Source organism: Rhineura floridana, chromosome 10 (genome assembly GCF_030035675.1).
Source record: "Rhineura floridana isolate rRhiFlo1 chromosome 10, rRhiFlo1.hap2, whole genome shotgun sequence".
Taxonomy (NCBI): domain Eukaryota; kingdom Metazoa; phylum Chordata; class Lepidosauria; order Squamata; family Rhineuridae; genus Rhineura; species Rhineura floridana.
In genome coordinates, this window is record NC_084489.1 from 59587116 (window position 1) to 59613816 (window position 26701).

The 26701-nt window shown below is 40.9% G+C and overlaps 1 protein-coding gene across 5 annotated transcripts in view; it reads left to right on the forward strand.

Moving 5' to 3' along the window:
• Window positions 1-26701, forward strand: part of CACNB2 (calcium voltage-gated channel auxiliary subunit beta 2) — a 163359-nt gene that overhangs the window by 125442 nt on the left and 11216 nt on the right. For all 5 annotated transcript variants that reach the window (XM_061587867.1, XM_061587866.1, XM_061587869.1 and 2 more), the window contains exon 9: window positions 20421-20530. In XM_061587867.1, coding sequence (XP_061443851.1) covers window positions 20421-20530 — 110 coding nt within the window. The remainder of the gene's footprint in view (window positions 1-20420; window positions 20531-26701) is intronic.

A 26701-nucleotide genomic window follows, 5' to 3' on the forward strand; every position in this document is an offset into this window, starting at 1 on the left:
GCCACCACCGAGAAGGCCCTAGATCTAGTTGTTGATCTCCGGGCCTCTTTATGAGTTGGGACCCGGAGAAGGGCCTTCGACGTCGAGCGTAATGAACGGGTAGGTACATAGCAAGAGAGGCGTTCCACCAGGTATTGCGGTCCGATGCCGTTTAGGGCTTTATAGGTAAGAACCAACACTTTGAATCTGGCCCGGAAACATATCGGTAGCCAGTGCAGCTGCGCCAGGACAGGTGTTATATGGTCAAATTTCTTTGTCCCAGTGAGAACTCTGGCCACAGCATTTTGCACTAGCTGAAGTTTCCGAACCGTCTTCACAGGTAGCCCCACGTAGAGTGCATTACAGTAGTCCAATCTAGAGGTTACCATAGCATGGATAACTGAGGCGAGATTCTCCCTGTCCAGATAGGGTCTTAGTTGGGCTACCAGCCGAAGCTGGTAGAATGCATTCCGTGCCACCGAGGCTACCTGAGCCTCAAGTGACAGGAGCGGATCTAATAAGACCCCCAAACTACGTACCTGCTCCTTTAGGGGGAGTGTAACCCCATCTAGGGCAGGTCGAACGTCAACCATCTGGGCAGAGGGCCCTCCCACCAACAGCATCTCAGTCTTGTTAGGATTGAGTTTCAGTTTATTAGCTCTCATCCAGCCCATTATCGCGGCCAGGCAGCGGTCTAGTACATCAACAGCCTCACCTGACGAAGATGAAAAGGAGTAGTAGAGCTGCGTATCATCAGCATATTGCTGGAAACGCACTCCAAAACTCCTGATGACCTCACCCAGCGGCTTCATATAGATATTGAAAAGCATGGGGGACAGAACTGAACCCTGCGGGACTCCATATTGGAGTACCCAGGGACTCGAGTAATGTTCCCCCAGCATCACCTTCTGGAGACGATTCCCGAGATAGGAGCAGAGCCACCGCCAAGCAGTGCCTCCCACTCCTAAATCTGTAAGTCGCTCCAGAAGGATACCATGGTCGATGGTATCAAACGCCGCTGAGAGATCAAGGAGAACCAACAGAGTTACACTCCCTCTGTCTTTCTCTCGACAGAGGTCATCATACAGGGCGACCAAGGCCGTTTCTGTACCAAACCCTGGCCGAAAGCCCGATTGAAATGGGTCCAGATAATCAGTTTCATCCAAGAGAGCCTGGAGTTGGCGAGCGACCACACGCTCTAGGACCTTGCCCAGGAATGGAACATTTGCTACCGGCCTATAGTTGTCAAAATTATCAGGGTCCAAGGAGGGTTTTTTTAGGAGCGGTCTCACCACCGCCTGTTTCAGGCAGGATGGGACCACTCCCTCTCGTAAAGAGGCATTAATCACCTCCTTGGCCCAGCCGGCTGTTCCATTCCTGCTAGCTTTTATTAGCCATGAGGGGCAAGGATCCAGAGCAGAAGTGGTCGCCCGCACCTGTCCAAGCACCTTGTCCACATCCTCGAGCTGTACCAGCTGAAACTCATCCAGTAAAACAGGACAAGACTGTGCTCTGGACACCTCATTAGGATCAACTGCTACAATAATGGAGTCAAGGTCCCGGCGGATGTTCATGATCTTATCACGAAAGTGTCGCGCAAACTCATTACAGCGGGCAATTGATGGTGTTATTGCGTCCTGGGGACCAGAGTGTAAAAGTCCCCGGACAACTTTATAAAGTTCCGCTGGGCGGTTAAGAGATGACTGAATAGAGACAGCAAAGTATTGCTTCTTTGCTGCTCTCACTGCCTTCACATAGAGTTTGGTAGAGACCCTCACAAGTGCATGATTACAGCCGTCGGGAGTTCGCCTCCATTTGCACTCAAGCCGTCTCCTTTCTTGCTTCATCACTCTTAGCTCCGGGGTAAACCAGGGAGCCAATTGAGCTCTGCAACGGAGAGGGCGCACCGGGGCGATCGTGTCAACTGCCCGGGCCATTTCTGTATTGCACAGCGTGGCCAGGGTTTCAACAGGACCGTCAATTCTATCAGCCGGAAAATTCCCTAGAGCCATCAGAAAACCCTCAGGATTCATTAGTCTCCGGGGACGGACCATCTTAATTGGTCCTCCACCCTTGCAGAGGGGAGAAGACAATGTGAGTCTAAACCTTAATAGGCGGTGATCTGACCATGACAAAGGAATAGATGTAAAATTCCTCACTCTCAGATCACCATCCCCTAATCCAGAGGCAAAAATCAAGTCCAGAGTGTGCCCCAACACATGCGTAGGGCCAGTAGCAAATTGAGACAGCCCCATGGCTGTCATGGAGGTCATGAAGTCCTGAGCTGCTCCAGATAAAGCGGCCTCAGCATGAATGTTGAGATCCCCCAATACCAAAAGTTGGGGGGAATGCAACAATAGATCCGAGACCACCTCTGTCAGCTCAGTTAGGGAGGCTGTTGGGCAGCAGGGTGGACGGTACACCAACAGTATTCCCAGTCTGTCTCGCTGACCCAATGTTATGTGTAGACACTCTAGACCATTAGCCACCTGGATAGGGTGCCTAACAAGAGGGATGGAACTTCTATAGACCACAGCGATTCCCCCTCCCCGACCCTCGGATCTACCCAGATGCTGAACCGAATACCCAGGTGGGCACAACTGGGAGAGATTAATACCTCCCAGATCGCTCACCCAGGTCTCGGTAATACATGCCAGATCGGCCGCCTCATCCACAATTAGGTCATGGATGAGGGAGGTTTTATTATTTACTGATCTGGCATTGAAAAGCAGCAACTGGAGATTACACCTCTTTGCATTTCTCAAAGGTGCTATATGCATTTCAAGGGAATCTCTCATTGGTGAATAGTGGCTTCAAAGGGGCGATTTTTGTTGGGAAAATGGCAAGAAGAAAAAGAGTTAAACCTCCCTTCCCATCATCCACAGGCTGCTCAGGCTTCTCCACAACTGCTATTCACATGACAAAAAATGTGAACACTAATTGTATTCTCACAGTTAATGGTCATATCCAGTTTGACCCTTTGTGTATAAGCAAAAGAAGAGAAAGGGATACAAACAATTTGCATAATCATGGGACAGAATTCATAGTAGCAATGGAACTGACATGATGTTGTTATATGCCTTCAAGTCGATTACAACTGACATGATAGAGGTCTATAAAATTATGTATGGTGTGAAGCTAGTAGACAGGGAGAAGTTTCTCTCTGTATCCAACATAATACTAGAAGCCAGGGGCATCCCACAAAGGTGGATGGTGAGAGATTCAGGACAGATAAAAGGCTCTGTCTTCACACATGGCTACCAAATTAGATGGTTTCAAAAGAGGCTTAGAAAAATTCATAATAGATAAGGCTATTAGTGGCTACTAGTCATGATGGCTATATATTTCCTTTAATGTGCCTCTAGAGACTATATGCCTCACCAGTTCCCAGGGTACATACAGTGCCTTGCAAAAGTAATCAGACTCCTGACCAATGCTCTCATATTACTGAATTATAAATGGTACATTGTAATTTCGTTCTGTATGATATTTTATTTTGAAAAACTCATACAGAACGAACTTACAATGTACCATTTGTAATTCAGTAATATGAGAGCATTGGTCAGGGGTCTGATAATTTTTGTAAGGTACTGTAAGTGGGAAAGTGCTTTTACACTCATGTCCTGTTTGTGGACATCCCGGCCACTGTAGGAAACTAGATGGGCCTCTGGTCCAATGCAACAGGACTCTTTTTATATTTATGTGTTCTTATGTACCTCCAGCAACAGAGAAACCATCCTTCTCTGCAGCAGTTGCTGGAAAACAACAGCAGCAGAGGCCTATTGCCGTCATGTACTACTTGTGGGCTTCCTATAGGCATCTGATTAGCCATTGTGGGAAACAGGATGCTGGATTAGATAGGTCTTTGGTCTGATTCTGCAGGGCTCTTAAATCCTCATGTTAGTTTTTGCAAAGCCATTTTTTGAGCAACCAAAAAGACGACTGTACACGTGGACATCACCAAATGGTCAATATAGGAATCAAATTGATTATATAATTGGTAGCAGAAGATGGAGAAGTTCCATACTTTCTGCGAAAACAAGACCAGGAGCAGACTGCGGTACACATCATGAACTGGTCGTATCGAAAATCAGAGTAAAGCTAAAGAAGAACAACAAAGCAATCATAATGCTGAAATACAATTTAAATAACATCCCAGAAGCATATAAAGATCAAATAAGGAACAGGTTTGAGGCTTTCAACTTAGTTGACAGAGAACCAGAAGAACTATGGAATGAAGTCAGAGACATTATCAGGGAAGAATGCCAAAAGACAATACCTCTAGTTAAAAAGAAAGACCTCAATGGATGACTGAAGAAACTCTTCAAATGGTTAAAGAGGGAAGGAAAGCAAAAGCAAAAGGAGACAGAAACACAGTCAGAACCCTAAATGCAACAATGCAGCGACTAGTACGTAGGGACAAAGAGAACTATCACAATAGTTACTGTATAGAAATAGAAGAGGACAACAAAAAGGGTAGAACAAGAGCCCTGTTCCAAAAGATTAGAGAAATGAAAGGGAAATTTAAACCAAGAGTAGGGATGTTGAATAATCAATATAGGAACACACTGACTGACCGAGATGAAATAAAAGGAAGATGGAAGCAATACACTGAAGAACTCTATAAAAGAAATGCCAGGATGACAGACTCATTCACGGAGGAACCATATGATGAAGAAGCAGAAATTTTAGAATGCGAGGTGAAAGATGGTCTCAAAATACTTGGAAGAAACAAATCACCAGGAATAGATGACATACCAACAGAGTTGCTACAAGCTACTGAGACTGAATCTGTCCAAATATTGACAAAAATCTGTCAAGAAATATGGAAAACTAAACAATGGCCCACAGACTGGAAGCGTTCCATATACATCCCAATTCCAAAGAAAGGGGATCCCAGGGAATGCAGTAATTATTGAACTATTGCCTTAATATCCCATGCAAGTAAAGTAATTCTCAAGATTCCACAACAAAGGCTCTTACCATATATGGAGCGAGAAATGCCAGACGTCCAAGCTGGATTTAGAAAGGGAAGAGGCACCAGAGATCATATCACAAACATACATTGGATAATGGAACGGACCAAGGAATTTCACTTACAGCAAAGCCTTTGTCTGTGTAGATCATGAAAAACTATGGACTGCTTTAAAAGAAATGGGGGTGCCACAGCATCTGATTGTCCTGATGTGCAACCTATATTCTGCACAAGAGGCTACTGTAAGGACAGAATATGGAGAAACCGATTGGTTCCCCATCGGAGTGTGAGACAGGGGTGTATTTTATCACCCTATTTATTTAATCTATATGCAGAACAGATCATACGGAAAGCAGGATTGGACCAAGATGAAGGAGGTGTGAAAACTGGAGGGAGAAACATCAATAATTTAAGATATGCAGGCGATATCATACTATTAGCAGAAACCAGTAATGATTTGAAACGAATGCTTATGAAAGTTAAAGAGGAAAGCACAAAAGCAGGACTACAGCTGAACGTCAAAAAGACTAAAGTAATGACAACAGAAGATTTATGTAACTTTACAGTTGACAATGAGGACATTGAACTTGTGAAGGATTATCAATACCTTGGCACAGTCATTAACCAAAATAGAGACAATAGTCAAGAAATCAGAAGAAGGCTAGGACTGGGGAGGGCAGCTGTGAGAGAACTAGAAAAGGTCCTCAAATGGAAAGATGTATCACTGAACACTAAATTCAGGATCATTCAGACCATAGTATTCCCGATCTCTGTGTATGGATGTGAAAGTTGGACAGTGAAATAAGCAGATAAGAGAAAAATCAACTCATTTGAAATGTGGTGTTGGAAGAGAGCTTTGTGGATACCATGGACTGCGAAAAAGACAAATAATTTGGTGTTAGAACAAATTAAACCAGAACTATCACTAGAAGCTAAAATGATGAAACTGAGGTTATCATACTTTGGACACATAATGAGAAGACATGATTCATTAGAAAAGACAATAATGCTGGGAAAAACAGAAGGGAGTCAAAAAAGAGGAAGGCCAAACAAGAGATGGATTGATTCCAGAAAGGAAGCCACAGAGCTGAACTTACAAGATCTGGACAGGGTGGTTCATGCTCTTGGAGGTCGCTGATTCATAGGGTCTCCATAGGTCGTAGTCGACTTGGAGGCACATAACAACAACAATCTCAGTAGCAAAAAATTATCCAAAGAAATAAAAAAGAATGTGATCAGTTTTATTTTATACTATAGTGTAGAAGAATGTGACATTCCTTTAAATCTAATATGCCAGAAAGTTTAAAGATAAAACAATGCCAAAGGGAAGATTGTGGCTTAAGAAACCAGAAAAAGGGTTTGTTGTTATGTGCCTTCAAGTTGATTACAACTTATGGCGACCCTATGAATCACCGACCTCCAAGAGCATCTGTCATGAATTACCGTTCAAAACTTGTAAGTTCAGGTCTGTGGCTTCCTTCATGGAATCAATCCATTTTCGTTTGGCCTTCCTCTTTTTCTACTCACTTCTGTTTTCCCCAGCATTATTGTCTTTTCATTATGTGTCCAAAGTATGATAACCTCAGTTTCATGTTAGCTTCTAGTGATAGTTCTGGTTTAATTTGTTCTAACACCCATTTTTTTTGTCTTTTTCGCAGTCCATGGTATCCGCAAAGCTCTTCTCCAACACCACATTTCAAAGGAGTTGATTTTTCTCCTATCCACTTTTTTCATTGTCCAGCTTTCACATCCATACATAGAAATCGGAAATACCATGCTCTGAATGATCCTGACTTTAGTGTTCAATGATACATCTTTGCATTTGTGGACCTTTTCTAGTTCTCTCATAGCTGCCCTCCCCAGTCCTAGCCTTCTTCTAATTTCTTGACTGTTGTCTCCATTTTGGTTAATGACTGTGCCAAGATATTGATAATCCTTGACAAGTTCAATGTCCTTGTTGTCAACTTTAAAGTTACATAAATCTTCTGTTGTCATTACTTTAGTCTTTTTGACGTTCAGCTGTAGTCCTGTTTTTGTGCTTTCCTCTTTAACTTTCATCAGGATTCGTTTCAAATCATTACTGGCTTCTGCTAGTAAGAAGGATAAATATAATTTAATCCTAAACTTTTAATTTACATTAAATCCAGTACAATTATGGCAAAATAAGCACTGGGAAACAGCTTGCCAGTGCTCTCCAACAAAGCCATTTAGATATGAAAGCTGATACCATGTTCCTGCTTAAAAGTATTGTTCCCAAACTAAATATGCCTCTTTTTTCCAATCTTTATTCTCTACATCTTATATTTCAGTCATTTAATTGCTTTCGCTCTTCCTTGAGTTACCTCAAGTTTGTTGACATCTTTCTAGAATTAAGCTAACAGGTCACAATTGAGAGTTTCCCATTTATATCTATATAAGCCTTTAGGGCCTTCATATGCATAAGTGGACATTTTGTTTTGTTCTCAGCAGTGCCCTTATCCTGCATTCAACTTGCTACACAAGTGTGAGAGAATTTATCTCCTTTTCTGTTTTCAAATATTACAAGCATATCTTCTAAGCTTTATCGAAGCAATATAGCAAAATATTGGTTGCCAATGAACCACATGTGTAAAATTCTGCTTCACTTGACATGGATAGATCAATAATGACTCTGCAAATATTGGTTTATTACTCTAGCTTTGAAAATAATGTCCTGCCATATAACTTTAAAAAAAATCAAGGGAACTCTCAACTTTTTAAAACAAGCAAAATAAATAAAAGTAATTAAAATAAACACCACAAAATAAAGCAGAATTAAAACAAAACAAAACCTTAAACAGTAGTGTAAATTAATTAATTAAATGGCGAACAGAAAGGACTTAGTCTAGCACTTAAAATTTAGTCAACCAGGCCATCGGTTTGAGCAGTCTGGGAAAGACCGTTCCACCATAGAAAAGCCCCTTTTTCTAGTCACCTCCACCTAACCTCCAACAGTTGGGGCACCTGGAAAAGAGCTCAGAAAATAGTTTTAATAAACAAGTTGGTTAATATAGAAGCAGCTGGTTTTTTGGCTCCTTTCAACCACTTGTAGACCTATCTTACAATAGCCATGACTAATCATGTCTCCAATGGCAAGTTATATGATATGTGCAAAATGACATTTACCTGTAACCAAACTCCTATTCTTCTCTACATCCTTGGTGTAGATAGGGATAAACAAACATGCCTCAATCATTCCGATTTTATTCGCACGTTCATCTGGCATTTTCTGTTCCATTATAATTGGTTTATTTAGCACAAGTCCATTTCATTCATTTGCATGTGTTCCATTTTGTCTGATTCAGAAACTTTTTTTATGTAGCACACAACAGACATATCTCAGTCATCAACAGATATTTACAAATCATTTACCTTCCCTGTATGTTCCCTTTCAGAGTTAAAGAGGGGTAGCCCTGTTGGTCTTTTGCAGCAAAAACTACAAAGATCCTTGTGATACTGTGGAGAAACAATATAGATGTGTTGGTGTTTAAAGAAATATTGTATGATCTCTGTGACTGCTATGAGGCCTTGCTTTGGTTCATTGTTGCAAGCCTGCTTGGCAGTGGTTGCTTGGTGAAAGGTTCTGAGAGATGAGAGACATGATCCTATTCTATTAGATGGGGCCTAGAAAAGGTAACTTCTTTCTGATTGGCTGAAGGTTCCAGGCAGTAGGAAGTTAACTGTCAGTCAAGAGAGCAGTTGGTGATGGCTGGAGTGAGAAGGTTGTTAGTGAGAATAGCTGTGAGGGAAGAACTGAGGCCTGTATATTAATACGCAGGGTGTCGTTAACAGTAGTCTGATGAAGGTCAGAAAGGAGCCAGTGACTGAGGTGGTTTTTACACTGGCCAAGGGATGCTCAGAGGCACGTTACCAAATTCTTCCAAGCTATACAGGAAGTGGATTGGACTGTGAAAGACCAACCCAAATTGTGTTTGCATTTTGACAAATTTGTAGGGCAGTCCAATATCTCAGAGAGGTCAGGTCTCTTGCTTCCCTGGTACATTCACTATAGCTTAGGGTTGCCATATTGCCCGGTTAGCCAGGTTTTACCCAGATTCTTTGGATGCCACCCGGTGCCTGTTTAGCCCCTTAGGTGGCCTGGATTCTCAGCTTTAATTTAAAATAAAATTAAGTTTCTAGGTGGTCCGGTTCTCGAGATATACATAAAAACATCAGCCGCCCCCAACTGTTAAATCTTTCTTTAAACAGTACTGTATAGCACTTCGTAGCTTTAACCCCGCCCATTCAGGATTGCAGCCAATCAGTGAAGCCAGGGTTGCATTTGGTTGACCTGAGGCAGTGTCTAGAAAACCTCACTGCAATGCCAGAAAATTGTGGTTTCCCCCCCTGTTTATCTGAAAATCTCATAAATTGGGTAAGTATATACATTTCAGGGTTTTTTTCCTCTTGTGTGCAGGAGTCAGATCCTGGGCAGTGTTTTGAAAACCTTCCCAATACTTGCTTTTGTAAAAGCAATGCTAATCCCATATGCCCAGAGTAAATCCCATTGAATTCAATAGGACTTACTTTTGAGTAGACATGGTTATGAATGTGCTGAAAATCAATGGGACTTTGGAATGAATGTAAAAAAGAATTGTGTTTGTGTTCTAACTCTTTCTGTCCCTCCTCCAGTCCTATTTTAAAGCAAGTAGGCAGGGCTTACTTAGGTATTACAGTTTTTATTCTGTAGGAAACTAATACTGATTTTTTTAAACTAATACTGATTTTTCTGCAATGACCAACTGGTTTGACAATAAACTGTTATATGGGCTGTATGTATTTATACATCTGCAGTGTGTGTGCGCGTGTATGGAGTCTTATGATTCGGAATTTTGCGTTGTGTGAATGAAGTTGCTTATCACTTGAGGTTGCATTTCTATCCCTGTTTGAGTAAGCCCCGCTGAATACACTGGGACTTGCTTCTGAATAAATAAACCTAGGATTGCACTATAAATATCTTTACAGTTCGTGTAAATAATAAATATATTTGATAGTCATGCTTATATAAATATTTCTTCATTTATCATATTTTTGGTTTTTGGTTAGGAATCCTGACTGGTTGTGAGATGCTTAGTTTTCTGCCTTACTCATAGGAATCTTGTTGTGGTTGGTATGGTGTTGCATTTAAGAAATCATGGTACGAAATGGCCTGAATCAGTATAAGGCAGATTCCTTGGTTCCTAAAAGTGGGAAGAGACTCAAGGGCCACAGTAACTCCAACATTTATTTATTTTTATTTACAACATTTATATACCGCTTTATTGTAAAACATCTCAAAGCGGTTTACAGAAAGAATTAAAACAATAAAATTATTGGCAAAAGCGTTAAAGACAGATACTTAAAAACATTCAAAATAATAAAATCAACAATGAGTTAAAAACAGATTTAAAAACACAATAGCTTCCACATGCCTGGAGAGGCTTGCTTCAAGAAAACTGGTTTTAGCAGGTGCTGAAAAGAGGCATCTGCCTAATGTCAATAGGCAAGGAGTTCCAAAGCGTAGGTGCTGCCACTTTACAGGACTGATTTCTCACATAAGCAGAACAAGTACTATGTGGCACCCATAACATGGAAAGCACAGCTTGAACTTGGCCTGGTAACAAATCAGCAACCAATGCAGATTTCAGAGCAGAGGTATTATGTGCTGATAGGATCTCACTCATGTCAGCAATTGTGCTGCAGCATTCTGCATTAACTGCAGTCCCCAGGTCAGGTTGTGCTGCATGGGGATTTCTGTGACCTTGGCTGACTGGCTGCTAGGATTTTTTTAGTTTGGGTTTTTGGTTATGAATCCTGACTGGTTGTGGGATGCTGAGTTTACTCATAGGAATCTTGTGGTTGGTATGGTATTACATTTATGAAAGTGTTACTGCCTTTTGTGTTGTTGTTTTCCTATTTGCATTTCACTTATCTTTAACCTCACTCCGTTACAGCCATAGAAGCAACAGCAGCATACGCAAGATAATTAACTCCCATTAGTGATAAGAGCAAGAATTTATAAATATTATTTTAATTAAAACAAGAGGCTTATGAATACTTTGAAGAGGACCAGATATTATTTTCTTTCTGAGCCCAGGACTGGGTCTTTCATGATGCCCGGTGGGGGGTGGGGAGCAGGAGACTAGTCAATAAGACAAACATCCTGGCATTGCTAATCTAATTATCAAGGTATGTGTGGGGTTGTTGCACACTTCCAAGCCCAGTTTCATTTTGAGTATGGAGGTGGAACCTGTGTAGATGTGGTTGATCAAAGGGAGAAGAAATTTTGAGTTAAGCAAAGCTCTGCTTTTATAAAACCTAAGAAACATACAGATACTTTGAATGTCTGAGTGCCTGCACCAGTGGAATACTGGAGGAACGTGTAAAACTTGCTGCAACAGTATTTAGAACTGAGCATGTGGTGTGAGACTCCTTTTCCTAACATTTTGGCTTCTTGTTTTTCTACACCCACCGCATCTCTGAAATATATCATATATGTAATGGTTAACCGTACTGCTGCCCTGACTTACTTTATGTTTGTTGCTATTTTGTGTTCTTATTATGTTTTTATATTGATTGTGTATTTTTATTGTTTTAATTATATTTGTAAGCTGTGCTGAGCTCTGTTTTTAACAGCAGAAGAGCAGGATATAAATCCTCTTAATCAATCAAATATTCCATAGTGTTAGAAACTAGACTCTAGGCATTTAAGACTGAAAATGTTGCTTTTAAAAAAAAGATTTCTCACATCTTTCCCCAGTTTTTGGTGGTAATTCCTAGGCACAAAAACAAAACAACTGGACAATCCAAATATTAATATGCAAATAATTTGCATAATATGCAAATTAGCTTGCCCAGATTTGTGGAACTGGAATATGGCAACCCTACTATAGCTGCCCAATTTCCCTGCTTTTTAAAGTTTGATAGAAATATCTGTTAGCTATAGGTACGTTCTTAAACCGCAAGGGTTTTTTTTGCCTATTAGTGAATTTCCCTGCTTTTTAATCGGGGAGGTAAGAAATGGGATCCTGTGTAAGTTTGCTGAGAATGGATTGATCATTTGCATGCTTATTGAGTTCAATGGGATTTACTCCCCTGCAATCATGCTTAGGATAGGTGAAACTGACCACAGGTGATGGGGAGGAGGAGGAAGAGGAGGAGGGAGGGGAGGAAATGCAGAGGGGAGGACTGGGAGGGGAGCAGGCAGGAGGGGGGAGGAGAAGGGCAGGTTTGATCATTTGCATGTTTATTGAGTTCAGTGGGATTTACTCCCCTGCAATCATGCTTAGGATAGGTAAAACTGACCGGGAGGGAGGGCTGGAGCGGGCAGGGCAGGAGGAAGAAGGAAGAGAGGAGGAGAAAGGGAGAGGAGAGGGGGAAAACAGGTCTGATCATTTCCATGCTTATTGAGTTCAATGGGATTTACTCATGCAATCATGGTTAGGATAGGAAAAACTGATGATGGGAGACAAGGAGGGCAAGGGGGAAGGGAAGGGGAAAGAGCGTATTGGAGGGGGCAAAGGAAGGGGGAGGGGAGGGCAGGACTGATCATTTGCATGCTTATAGAGTTTAGTGGTATCTACTTCCGTTCAATCATGCTTAAGATAGGTAAAACTGACTATGGGGAGGAGGAAGGGGAGGGGGAAGGAGAAGGAGGGGATTGGAAGGGGATGGGGATGGGGAGGGAGGGACAAGAGGGAGGGGATAGGAGGAAGGGTGAGTTTGATCATTTGCATACTTTTTGAGTTCAATGGGATTTATTTCTGTGCAATCATGTTTGAAAATGGAAATGGACTGCCTGACTTATGTTGACCCTATGAAGGTTTTCATGGTAAATGGTATTCAGAGGTGGTTTTACCATTGCCTTCCACTGAGGCTGAGAGGCAGTGACTGGCCCAAGGTCACCCAGTGAGCTTCATGGCTATGTGGGGATTCGAACTCTGGTCTCCCAAGTCATAGTCCAACACTGACCTGGGGGGGCAGGGGGGGAGGAGATTGGGTGGGTGGGCACTGGGCAGAAGGGAAGCCCCTTTCCTTTCCAAAAGGAAAACATTGTGAACAGTATCATTGCTTTTCAGCGTTTCCCCCACCTTTTTATTCTGCAGCAGGCACATGTAGCCTCCCACCGAAATTTAAACCAAAGCATTCCCTGGCCACATCCACACCAGGCCTTCATTTCACTTTGGACAGTCATGGCTTCTCTCAAAGAATCCTGGGAAATGTAGTTAGTGAAAGGTGCTGAGAGTTGTTAGGAGATGCCCTGTTCCCCTCACAGACCTTCAATCAGAATGGCTGACTGTTAAACCACTCTGGCCACTGAAGCTCTCTCAATGGAACAGGAGTCTCCTCTCAGCACCCTTCACAACCTACACTTCCCAGGATTCTCTGAGGGAAGCCATGACTGTCTCAAGTGAAATCAAAGTCTGGTGTAGGTGTGGTCCCCTCATTAGCCAAGCCAAGCAGCTGTGAGTCTGGCTTTTAGAACTCTAACAGTTGATTCTTACTGAGCATGCCCGACATTATCATAGGGTTCCAACCAAAATTTCTTAAATTAATTAAAAATCAGCCAGGGATTTTTTTTAACTTTTAAACTGCAGAAGATGAAGGTCAGAGTATGGTGCAAGGTCAGTATTAGGATTACAGGTACTCTGTGAACATGGCTGATTTTTTAATGAATTTCAACATATTTTGAGAACTCTGACAGAAAGAAGTCCAAAAGGGCTCTGGGTTTTTTCCCTCTCTTTTTACACTTTGAACTCTCAATTCTGTCTGACTGTTTTGTGTATCGCCATGGAAACTGAGAGGGTTGTTAAGCAAGCATTTCTGAGTTCAGGACTATAAGTTTTGTAAGGTTTTGTTTTGAAATGAGTTTATGGGAACTATCAGAATGGCATGGGGGTATTTTCAATTTAACATTGCGGAATGTGAAAAATCCACACTGGCTATAGTATACAGCCATACCCAGGGTGTCATTAACAATAGTCTGGTGAAGATCAGAAAGGAGCCAGTGACTGAGGTGGTTTGAAAGTCTGCCCTGAAGAAAGGTCTTGCCAGAGGGAAGTGACATAAATGGGGCTTTTACACTGGCGAAACTGTCCGAGTAGCTGGCAGCACAACCAGAGGAGCTTTGGGTACAGAGGCAGATTGGCCCCAGTAGCTTGACTGTGTTGTGGAAGTACTTGTCTGGGGTGGACGTTGGCCTGAAGGTAAATTGGCCTGAAGGGAGAGCCACTTAAAGGCTGGTGACAGCAATGGTATCCTTGAAGTCTTTAGAACCCATCAGCATGCACCTTTAAAGTCCCAAAATATGTAACTGTATTCCCCTTTGTAAATAATATCCCTTTAATAAACCTATAAACATAGTTTAAGATTTATACTATCTCTCTATGGTGATGTCATGTCATACGTAAAGCCTTCCATACATGCTACAGTAGGGCCCCGCTTATACGGTGGATTAGGAACCAGGCCCCCGCCATAAAGCGGAACCCATTGACTATAATGGGTTGCATTGCATGAAAATGACGCAAAAATGCAGAGAAACTGCAAGATCGGCTTTAAAACGGGGAATTTCCCCTAATTGAAAGCCGCTGCATCAGCGGGACGCCGGAAAGTGGGGCCCTACTGTACTTGGAGGGTTTAAAAAGTATTCTGTGTGAATTGGTGGCAACAAAGAGTTAAGGAAGTCTGTTTTTATATGAAGTAAGAATGCAGGATCATGGGAATCCCTGACAGACACCTTTAGTGGTAAACTGTATGGAAGTGGCTAATGGCCTATCACAATGTGATCTATGGCTGCAAATTTAACCATGTCTGCTCCCATTGAATACCGTGGAGCTTACTCCCAGGTAAGTGGGGTTAGGACTGCAGATACTCTCACTACCTCAATTTCATAGTTCAGTATAAACTTGTCATCTTGTCTCAGTTTCCCTCGCTTAGGCATCAGAAAGAGACAGTTTAGTTATGAGTCAGGAAAACTTTGGTGTGGGTGGGGGAGAAGAAAAGGATTTTTTAATTTAATTTTACTTTTCAAACAAAGATATTGGGTGGTCAAAATGGGCAGTCAAAATCAAATGGTTCCCCCATCATTCTGACAGAGACTAGGACTTTAACTGAAGATCACAGATAAAATCCACAGGTAATAAAAGAGATCACTTCTTTCCATTTGAAAATACTGATAATGAGTGAAGCATTCCATTGGTTTTTAAAATTCACAGCAGGAAGCAGATTAAGGCTCAATTCTAATTCCATTTACCTGGGAATAAGCCTCACTGAATTCAGTGGTATTTACTTCTGAGTAGATACAGTTAGGATCACAATCATAGTGTGTATCACCTGCTTCTAGCAAAAAACAACACTTCAGAAACAAGAAAAACAAAGAGGTATATACGTCAACTACAATCAAATAATATGTAAATAACATTGCAAAGCAATTTACATATCTATTTACATATAATGTGTGCATGTTAAGCACACACAATGCATTTGTTGTAAAGAACTAAGGGAAATAGCTTTCACAGTGTGAGTCCATGCCACAGTGGGGGTCTAATGGGCGGATGGAAGGAAATCCACTTGATTCAGCAGATTCCTCCTACATCTGTAGCTGTAGATGATGAAATTATAAGGTAAAGGTCTTGATTTGCTAACCTATAATTGCAGCCACTTTACTAGAGTCCCAGAGTGAATACTTTATAAATTGACTGCTTCGGGTGATCTTGACCACTGTGATACACTTTCATCCAGAAGGTCCTGTCAGACCTCCTCTCTTGTGCTGGCCCTGGCATGGATCTCTCATGATCCCACCACTAGGCATCACTACCTGACACACTGGAAAGCAATGCTGCCCTGAGACTTGGCCTTAGTCTCTTCCTTTAACAGATTGCTATTAAGTGTCTAGGTACGCTTTCAGGCCACAACGCCACCCCACCCAGTATCTTTCTGTCTTTAAAGACTACAGCCCTGGGTTGCCTTTGGATACCTGCTGCTGATACACTAACCATTCACCGCTGCCACCATAGATACTGGTTCCAGCTTTGGTTTTTGCTCTGTCCACCCTTCTCCTCTGTATGAACCCAACCAAGGATCAGGCATGTTGTTAAACCAAACAGATTTATTAAATAACCCTGGGAATGAACAAGATTACTTTGAATTCAGTTGTCATGCTTGTGGTTACATATACATGATCTTATTATATGAAACATATTATAGTTTCTCTTACTTCATATACTTTAGTCCTAAACCTGCCTCACTACCCATCTAGACATGCACCCGTCACCCTCTTCAACCCAAAACCCGAACCAAACCCCTGACCAACTATCATTCTCCCATATATATATTCAACCACCAAGCTCACCCAGTCACAACACAGCATTCCTCAACATTCCGTCACATGTACTCCCCCCTCCCAATTCACTCTACTTACCATATTTAACCTACAAAACCAGCACTTACCATAAATATTATACAAACACTACAGGGGCATCACAGGTACCCCAAACCACCAGTACAGATGGGGAGGGGTAGAGGGGAGTGGGAATTGCCAAAGATTGCCTCAGTCACTGTTTGCTAATGGAAGGCTCTGCGTGGAGGACCTATTAAGATGGTCCGCCCCAGGCGTCTGATGGATCCTGATGGATTCCTGAATGCGCTTGGGGACTCTCTGGAGCATGCACACAGCCACTCGGCTGAGACCCTGGTGGAGGGGTGGAATGCCGCAATCGCCGGGACGTTAGACCGGGTGGCTCCGAAATGCCCTCTCCCCCTGAATAGAGCTCAGACGGCACCATGGTTCACCCCACGGTTGCGAATTCTGAGGCGGGAGGTGAGACGGCTAGAGCGCCGGTGGCGGAAATCTCGCTCTGACGACGATCGGACACATGTTAGAGCGGCTACAGCAGCCTATCATGTGGCAATAAGGGCAGCAAAAAAAGATTTTTATGCTGCCTCTATTGCATCTGCAGAGTGCTGTCCCAGCAGACTGTTCCAAGTGGTCTGGAGCCTGGTCGGTCCAGTTGCTCCAGAACCAATGGAACATGCTAAGGCCTCATGTGACGAGTTTGCTAAACACTTTGCGGAGAAAATCGATCATATTAAGAGTGCTATTCCGTGCGCTGTGGACACAGTGAGCGAGCCAGAGGTGACCAGTGGTGCTCTGGTGGTGTGGGATCGGTTCCAGCTTCTTCCATCTGATGAAGTGGACAAGGTGTTTTCAACCTTAAAGCCAACCACTTGCTTACTCGATCCTTGCCCATCGTGGCTCATTATGAGCTGCAAAGATAGACTGGGTGAGGGGATCAAGATGGTGGTAAATACATCTCTCGAAGAGGGAGTAATGCCATCATCGCTCAAGGAGGCAGTAATAAAACCAATCTTAAAGAAGCCCTCCTTGGATCCCCAAGATCTGAACAACTTTCGCCCAGTCTCAAATTTGCCATTCTTAGGCAAGGCGGTTGAGCGGGTGGTGGCAAAGCAGTTGCATGCGCACTTGGAGGAAGTGGATTATCTGGATCCATTTCAATCAGGCTTCAGGCCTGGACATGGGACTGAAACAGCCTTGGTTGCCTTGGTAGATGATATGAGGAGGGCGTGGGATAGGGGCGAATGCACCTTGTCCTCCTTGATCTCTCAGCGGCTTTCGATACCATTGACCACGTTATCCTCCTGGACCGCCTGAAGAGGTTAGGCATGGGGGGCACTGTATTGCAGTGGTTCCATTCCTTCCTCTCTGGTAGGTACCAAAGAGTGGCATTGGAGGACGAGGTCTCGGATCCTTGGCCTCTCACTTGTGGGGTGCCACAGGGTTCCATCCTCTCCCTGATGCTGTTCAACATCTATATAAAGCCGCTAGGGGCAATCATCAGGAGATTTGGGCTGCAATGTCATCAGTATGCGGATGACACGCAGCTCTATCTCTCATTTAAATCTTCACCGAGGTTGGCTGTAGAAACCCTGTCCAAGTGCCTGGAGTCGGTGAGTGGCTGGATGGGAAGGAATAAGCTGAAGCTGAACCCTGACAAAACCGAGGTACTGTTTGTGGGAGACAAGGGAAGGCTGGGGGATGTGGACCTGGTGCTTAATGGGGTACGTTTGCCCCTGAAAGACCAGGTCCGCAGCCTGGGGGTCATTCTTGACTCCCAGCTGACCATGGAGGCTCAAGTCTCGGCTGTGAGCCAGGCGGCGCTGTATCAACTCCATCTGATCCGGAGGCTGCGCCCCTACCTTCCCAACCATCTGCTCCCACCGGTAGTACATGCCCTGGTCACCTCTCGCCTAGACTACTGTAATGCGCTCTACATGGGGTTACCCTTGAAAACGGTCCGGAAGCTGCAACTGGTACAGAATGCGACGGCTCGTCTGATTAAAGGCAGCCGCCAGCAAGATCACATCACTCCAGTGCTGAAGGAGTTGCACTGGCTACCGGTTGTTTACCGGGCCCAATTCAAGGTGTTGGTTTTGACCTTTAAAACCCTATACGGTTTTAGCCCAGTCTATCTGAAGGAGCGCCTCCAGCATCGTCAGGGATGCCGCTCAACAAGATCAGCCTCAGAAGACCTTCTCTCGATCCCACCGGTTAAAACAGCTAGACTGGTGAGGACTAGAGAGAGGGCTTTTTCAATAGTGGCCCCCACCCTGTGGAACTCTCTCCCAAATGATCTCCGCCATGCCCCTTCTATGATGAGCTTCCGCCGGGCCTTGAAGACCTGGCTCTTCAGGCAGGCTTTTGGGGTGGGTTAGGTTTTTACTGTTATGGTTTTAAATTTTAACGTTTTAATGTATTGTTTTTTATCTTGTACGTCGCCCAGAGTGGCTGGACAACCAGCCAGATGGGCGACTAATAAATTTAATAAATAAATAAATAAATAAAATAGATATTTACTGTGAGTTAGGCTCCACTTTAAAGTAGTAAACTATGTGGAAGGGAAAGTCAAATCTCTTTTTTGCACTATCTTCTGAATATTTCTGGCAAAATGTTTGTCAACCACCCAAAAAACCCTGCTTAAACATAAATAGGTCTCCTCTAGGAGTGCATACTGGTACTCTAGGGGAATGGCAAATTTCTTCTATCATAGTTGTTCCTTGGTTGTTCATTCTGGCTACATGGTTTTCTAGGAAGTATGATTGCCATTGTGATTGACAACTTACTTGATAAAGCTATATTATATAATTGTTTTAAAAGTAATGTTACAGCAATATCACCTGTACAAAGGTTATGTCATTGTTGCTGTTCCTGCTGTTACAGCACCTGAGATGTACTTGGTGCTGGCTATATTTAATTGTTTATTTTTTATTTTTTTTAAAGAAAAACCTCCCTAGGTAGCTCATAGTCAAAACTAACACACAAATACAAGGATAACATGGGAGAATATAAGCAAAAATTAGTCATGTTGACTTAAACTTTAAGACTTTAAATGCTATGCACAGGACTTTTCAGGGGTCTGCAAACCCCTTTCGGCCCATCCATGTCTTTACCTGCCCACACCTGATGTCGTATATGATACAGGTGAAGGGCAGGTGGGCATGCCTTAGCCGAAACAGCCTGTGAGGCCAAATGGGAGGCCTGATGTGCCTAATTAGATCCATGGGCCGGAGGTTTCCCACTCCTGTCTTAAAGTTTAAAATGGGTGTGGAAGTGAAATGGAAACACATAAATTTGGAAGCTCACAAGCCCATTTTAACTGGACCTAAAGTTTTCTTAGAGTTTAAGCTTTGTTTCCTATCCATATTTACATGGTGGCAGCAATGAGTGCTCAGAGAGGATGCCTCTGTTGGGTCTTAGGTCTGGCATGAAGAATCTGAGATCTTCCAATTGTTGCTGGGCTACAACTCCCATCGCTCTTGGCCATTGGCTATGTTGGCTGGGCTGTTTGGAGCTGGAGTGCAACATTTGGAGGGCCACAGATTCTCCACGCCTGACCTAGATGTTGCTGTGTAGGGTTCAGGATGCCAGAAAACACAAGAAATATAATTTCTATGGATTCCTAATTTGTGACACTGTCCAAGAACATCAAGGACCTAATAAAGGCCACCACTGTGAGCTTTCTAGGTAGGGTTAGGTAAACTTAGTAAATATGGGGGAGGTCCCATAAGGGGTTAGGGAGCCATTTGGGCTTGTTGCACTCTCAAAATGGACTCTGGCGATATATATCAATACAAAATAGATTTGAACATAGATCTTGAATAGTGTGACAGAAAAAAGAAGGGCAACATCAACAAACCCAAAGGAGAGGCCAAAACCTCGGATTGGTACTTAGAAATTCAAAAAACTTGGTGTGGTTAAAAATTATGTTTAGGAACAGAAAAGCTGGTCTTCCTTATTCTGATAGCAGCAGCTAAAAGTTATTCTGATAGCAGCTAAAAGAACACTGGGTGCTTTTGTGCTACGTCTGATTCTTTTGCTATACATGTAGTTTCATCTCCCAGATTTCTCAACAATGAAGCACAACACTACTCTTTTTCTTTTTGTTTTGTTCAGTATATCAATCACACGGGTCACAGCAGACATCTCGCTTGCCAAACGCTCAGTATTAAACAATCCCAGCAAGCATGCGATAATAGAACGGTCCAATACAAGGTCAAGTTTAGGTAAGTGTATGAAATATCATCACAAGTCATAATCCAATATTTGAAAACTGTTCATTTTCATTTAAATGGGGATTAGTCAGTATAATAACACAGTGCCACCATATCAGTTCTTGTAATATATATGCACTATTAACCAGATAAATTGCATACAGGCACTATCTCTCTTCTTTTGAAGTTATTTTTGGTGCATCCATAGATCTTACTGAGGTAACACATGTACTTCTTGGCTAATTATGCATCTGAAGTTGTGTGCCTGTTTCAAAATAGTAGTAGGTTTTTTCAAGATGATTCTTAGAATAACTGCTGGCTAAATGACTTCTATACTGAGTAACTTCACTCTTGAAAAGAATGTAAAATGTTTAAAATAAAATGTCCATGGTGTTACGGATGTTGGTCCAGTATTCAACTAATATAAATTCTTATGTACTGACTGACTTCATATGTACATCTCACAAACTTCTAGAATAGTTTCAGGAATCTTTCCTGTAAGGTATGAGAATATGCGTGATCCAGTTGGTCCTAATGAATATAGATTTGCTTTCATATATACTAAGCAGTAATGTTTGTGTACTGTCCCAGCACTAATAATTTAGTTACATGCATTTCAGAATATCAAACTAGTTTGGGTTGAAGGATCCAAGCAAACCTATCCCTTTTACTATCCCTTTGTTATATTACATCCTGGAAACTCGGAAGAGGCCCATAGTTGTTTCAGAGACTGAAAATTGTTGAACATAATTGTTAACATAAATATATTCTGGACATGTGAGAAAAAGGGAAAATCTCAGTTTTAGCACATTGTAGACATAGACCTAAGGCTGGAGCAAAGATAAACAAACCAACCAAAAGTAAGTTTATCTGTGAACATGGCATCTGATCACAGCCAATTCTGCCGAAAAACAAAAGTTGGCCATATACATAAATGCTTAGCGTGATACAACTAATCTCTCTTTCTTTTCAGTCTTTATTATGTAATCCTCTCTTGCCACAATGCAGCTGTGATACTTGTTTTTCCAACTATTACTCTCCTCTTATTCTCGTGTGGTTGCTTTATTAGTCCTTCTGAGCTCTGCTTCTTAAATGGGTAGACAATCACTAATTCTTTTGTTAGTCCCATTAGTTAGTAGAGCTATTTATTTAGCACATTTATATCCCATCATGGAAATCAAGACAGTGTTCATGGAGTTTCCAGTGGTCCCCTATCCAAGCACTGACCAGACCCAGGCCAGCTTTGCTTCAGTAGGTATCTTCATCATGTTTCCTCAACACCATGTCCTGAGACCATGGACATTCTTATACGCTATTCCAGGTTCACATCAAGTCATTAGAGGTCAAAGATTTGTTCTAATAAATATTTCTAGGTATAGTATGTACTATCTTGTACATGTTGTGTTCATGACTTTATATAACAAATTCGTTAATTCAGATAAGCTGCTATTCTCCAGTTCATAACCTAGTTTTGATAGTCCCCTTGGACCTGAACAAATTGCCATACCTGTACCATATCTTTCATATGTTGAGTTCCTAGATCAAAAAGCTCTTGAAAAGTTTTTTGAATGGACTTCCGGGAAGGGTGACTTAGCCTGTGCCTGCTTTTGAGACGGGCTCCTGCCTCAAAAGAAGCTTATTCAGATATATCAGTCAGTTTTTTCTTTTTTTTTGACTGATTAAACTTCTCCCGGGTAGGGAGAAACGAAGAGATTAACCTCAAAGCCTATTTTTGTTGGGACGACCAGATCTCATTAATTTATGGGACGAGGTCCAGCCGACGAAGGTGGGACGGATTTTCAACAGCAAGCTCTATCTGTTAAAGCGAACGTTCATCTTATCTTCTAAGAGAGAACGCACTAACAGGCAAGCACCCTTCTTTCTATATTTTTCTTTTACTTGACTTAAATTGTTGCTGTTTAAAAGAGATTTGCCAGATTGATCGGTTTTTGACATCTCACTGGGGAGCCGTAACTTCTCTCTGCTACGCACTAATTAATAGCTTATCTCTGTTTTTGTTGCAAAAAGCTGTCCTGGATTTGCATTCTAAAGATACACACAGAAGAGGGATTTCTATTCCAGATTTTTATTTTGAAAAATATTATACTGTTTTGAGACTACTCTCTTTTTGGTCTATTTTATTTTGACGAATCTGTTTCTTGACGACTGCCATTAATTGTTTCGATCCTGGGAACTGCATTTTGTTTACTTAACTATTGGAGAGATAAGACTGTCTGCTCTGTTTATACTGTGATGTCACCAAGTTTGGAGTATTAACCCAATTGTTGCTGAAATAAGAAGTGGTTTTCCTATATTTTTCTTTTAAAATGGCAATTAAGAAAGTGGCTGAGAATCTGGAAATAACTATGTTTCAGAAAATAATGGATGAGATTGAGATAACGAAAATTGAATTGAGTAAAATGAAGCAGGAGATTAAAGATATAAGGGTCCCTGTGAGAGAGGTGACCCTGGAAGGGGTCCCTGTGAGAGAGGAGACCCCGGAGATTGGAACAGGGGTCCCTGTGAGAGAGGAGACCCTGGAGACTGGAATAGGGGTCCCTGTGAGAGAGGAGATCCCGGAGATTGGAACAAACGTGGAACAGGAACAAGATTTGGAGTCTATGGACTTTAGAAATAAAATCTATTGTTTGGAACTCAATGTTATCTCTGAAGAAATTAATGAAGATTCTAGAGATAAAGTTATCAATGGCATGGATTATCTTCTGGACTGGAATGATGTGATGGAGCCCAATATAGAGAAAATCTATGGAATTAACTGCAGCCATGTGACAATGGAAAAACTTTTAAGAGATGACCCAGTGTATTTTGAAAAAAAGAACAGAGATATGATTTTACAGCAGTATTTCAGCAACCTATTCAGAATGGATGGCAAGAAAATATTTGGGATAGAGGTAATTCCCATCAGACTCTTACTATATGACTATGGCTTTGACAGCAAGATTATTATGGAATACTGATAATGGAAGATTGGATATTGAAATTACTGGACTTAACAAGACTACTGAAGATGGAAGATGGAAAATGGAACTAATAGAGATAATAGAACAATGGCTACTGAAATTACTGAACCTAACAGATTCTGATGTGATGGATTAATTGAAATGTTTATTTTGACTATGGTTATGACAATAAGATTATCATAATTAGTAATGAGATGGATTAATCGATATGCTTATCTGGAAAAAAAAATTGATAGATATATTTCTTAAAGAATTGAAACCTCTCTTTGACTTTTTGTGGAAAGAATAAAGTAATGTTTATGAGATTTGATGATTAAGTAAGATAACTACTGGAGGAAAGTGATTTTATAATATGACTTAAGAGACAGGATTGCTATATATTATAGACTTATAACTGATTTGATCTTTGACAAATGGGAAGTCAATATTTTACTCTTTATTTTTTATTTTTGTTTTTTTTTTCTTTTTTTCTTTTTGTTTAACTATTTTTGATCTTGTTTTTTGTCTTTGAATGTTTTATGATTTTGTCTTGTATGTTTTATGAAAATCTGAATAAAAATTATTGAAAAAAAAAAAAAAAAAAAAAGAAAAGTTTTTTGAATGTATGTTTATATGAAAAAGGAGGCTTTACTCAGAACACATGTTTATAATTCGGTAGCGGTATATGTGTCTTTGTGTGTACATGACATCTGTATAAGCTGCTGAACCAAATCTATGGCTTTTGCTTCATTTCTTTGTCAATTTCAAGAGCCCAATCCTTTTTCTTGTTTGTTCCCATGTATGTTACATTTTTAGCTGCTCTTGTTGTAACCTTATATCATTCTGTATGCTTTGGACAAGAACCTGATTGTCTTGGGTTTTTCCATTCTTTGCTTCATTAATGCCCTCCCTTTCCAGATGTTTTGGGTATGTATATATGGTTGCTAATTATTTTCCTCTATTGTATGTGTTCATGATGTATTGTACTTCACAAAACCACTATCTGTTTCTGATTGCTGGTTTTGTAATGGTAAAAAACAAGTCACTGAGTAGTTTTACTGAATTCTGTATTTGATAGTATATTATCAATTTTAAATGTCAGAAATCAAGTTGCAATTGGCAAGAAAATATTTGGTGACTATATTTTAAAAAAAATTGGATGCCTTAATTGTATACCTAGAATCTGTACTGCACTGGTTCAAAATAGTATATGTGCATGTACAAAAACGGTTGTATACTGCTGTTTGTGACCACGGTTCTCCATTGTGTAATAAGGACTATATATGCACACATTTTTGCATGTTTATTAGAGGTGCTTTGCTTTCAAAATGTTGCCTTAGAAGCTTTATTTACTTGTTTTGTTGCTACATGTATCATGTACATTGTGTTAGAAAAAGCAGCCTCTAAATGTTTGAAAAATCTATATTTTAATTAACATAAAGTTAAGGAGTGTTCAAAATTCATCCAATGTCCTTTTTTCTAGCAAAAGATGTGTATGAAAGCCAAATTCATAGTACAGTGATAGTCCTTAGAAGCATTGCAATCTATCACTGTATGAAATTAAAATCTCTGTGCTTTTAAAACATATCTATTATTTTGATAGTAAACTATGTTACTGCATTGTACACAGAACCTGATTCATAACCTGATAGAGTCAGAGATTTAACAGTTCACATACCTAATGCAGTGCTGATCAGGATTTCACCATTCCAAGGATTAGACTGCACTCTACAACTATCCATGTGATGAGAGTTTCGCCCATCTTAATTCCCTAGTACTGCATCACTCATGGCCAAAACACCAAAAGGCTGACTCATAACTAACGAAATAATCACACTCAAAAAGAAAACTGTTATGAGGCTGAGAATCAGCAACACTTTTCATTCTATTTTAAAGAGATTATTAGTTCTTTTTGTACCTTAAGAGCAGTTAACTTTCTCTCTTGGAAAAGATCAATAACACTCCAGACAAACTGGACTAGAACTGAGCCAAAAGATCTTTTTAGATTTTTTTTTCTTGAAAATGTGGAAAGGGGTTCGGCTATTTGCCACAGCCTGTTTCATGGTCTTGTTGGTTACAGTATCTCCTGGCAGCATGTGGGTTCCATTCCCTCCCCCCCCCAAGACTCCACAGTGAGGGTAGAAGATATTGCACACTGACTTGGTTTCAAATTGTAGTATTGTAATGAAGCCAAATCAGAGTATACTCAGTGCTTTCTGCCCTCACCCTGAAGCCTTTTGGGTTAAAAAAAAGGCATCCACCAGCATCCTGTAGCACAGTGTCAAGAGCAAGTTGATTTTAAATATATAAAATGGCATACTAATAATTATGCATAATTACTTACAAGTAATATAATCTATAATTAAAGAAAATCCTTTCATTTGATTTAATAATTAGTTAAGATCAACAAATCCCAGAGAAATTAAACAGATCAGATTGATTTCTAACTTTAAGATAAACCTCCAACTTTCCTGTCTGTATTTCTCCTGATGACATATATGGATTTGCTGCATCTTGCATTCTCTCATTCCAAATGATATGATAAAAATATTATTTTTATCTAATATTGTTTTATTTTTTTTGCTTGACCATTATCTACCTTCCCTAACCCTGATTATGTTTGTTAGTTTTACCAAATGTACTAAGTCCCAGATTTTAATCAGCCAGGCTTTAATTAATTTTTTTCCCCATACCTAATAATGGTCATACAGGCTACTGTTAAAAGGTGAATGATCATTTCTTGATCCTCCTTGGGCACCACATCTTTATTATAGCCAAACAATATTATGAAAGGTTTCTTGGTAGTTCATAACCCATAATATCTTTCTTGATGAGTTTGTGGCATTTTCTATTTTGAACATTTCTAAATAGCTTCCTATTTTGGGAAGACATTCATTGCATTGACTGACAAGTTCTCATTTGTCAAACACTCTGAGACCTTTTTTTAAAAAAACCTGGTCTGTGGGTTAAAGTCAATGTTTTGAAATATGCTTTGAGAAAATGCCCTGTCATTCCACAGAAGTGTCAAATATTGTCATTTTTTCCTTGAAGCTACAGTGATGCCTTTTAATGATAAAGACCAGTTTGGTCATATGATCTTTTGTGCCAAGGTGGCAGCTTTCTTGAGATTCATAAAATATTTCCTCTTATAACAGTAATCACCTTTGAATCTCAGAAGTTGTTTGATGTGAAATTAACTGGTTAAATTAATATATAATAGAAA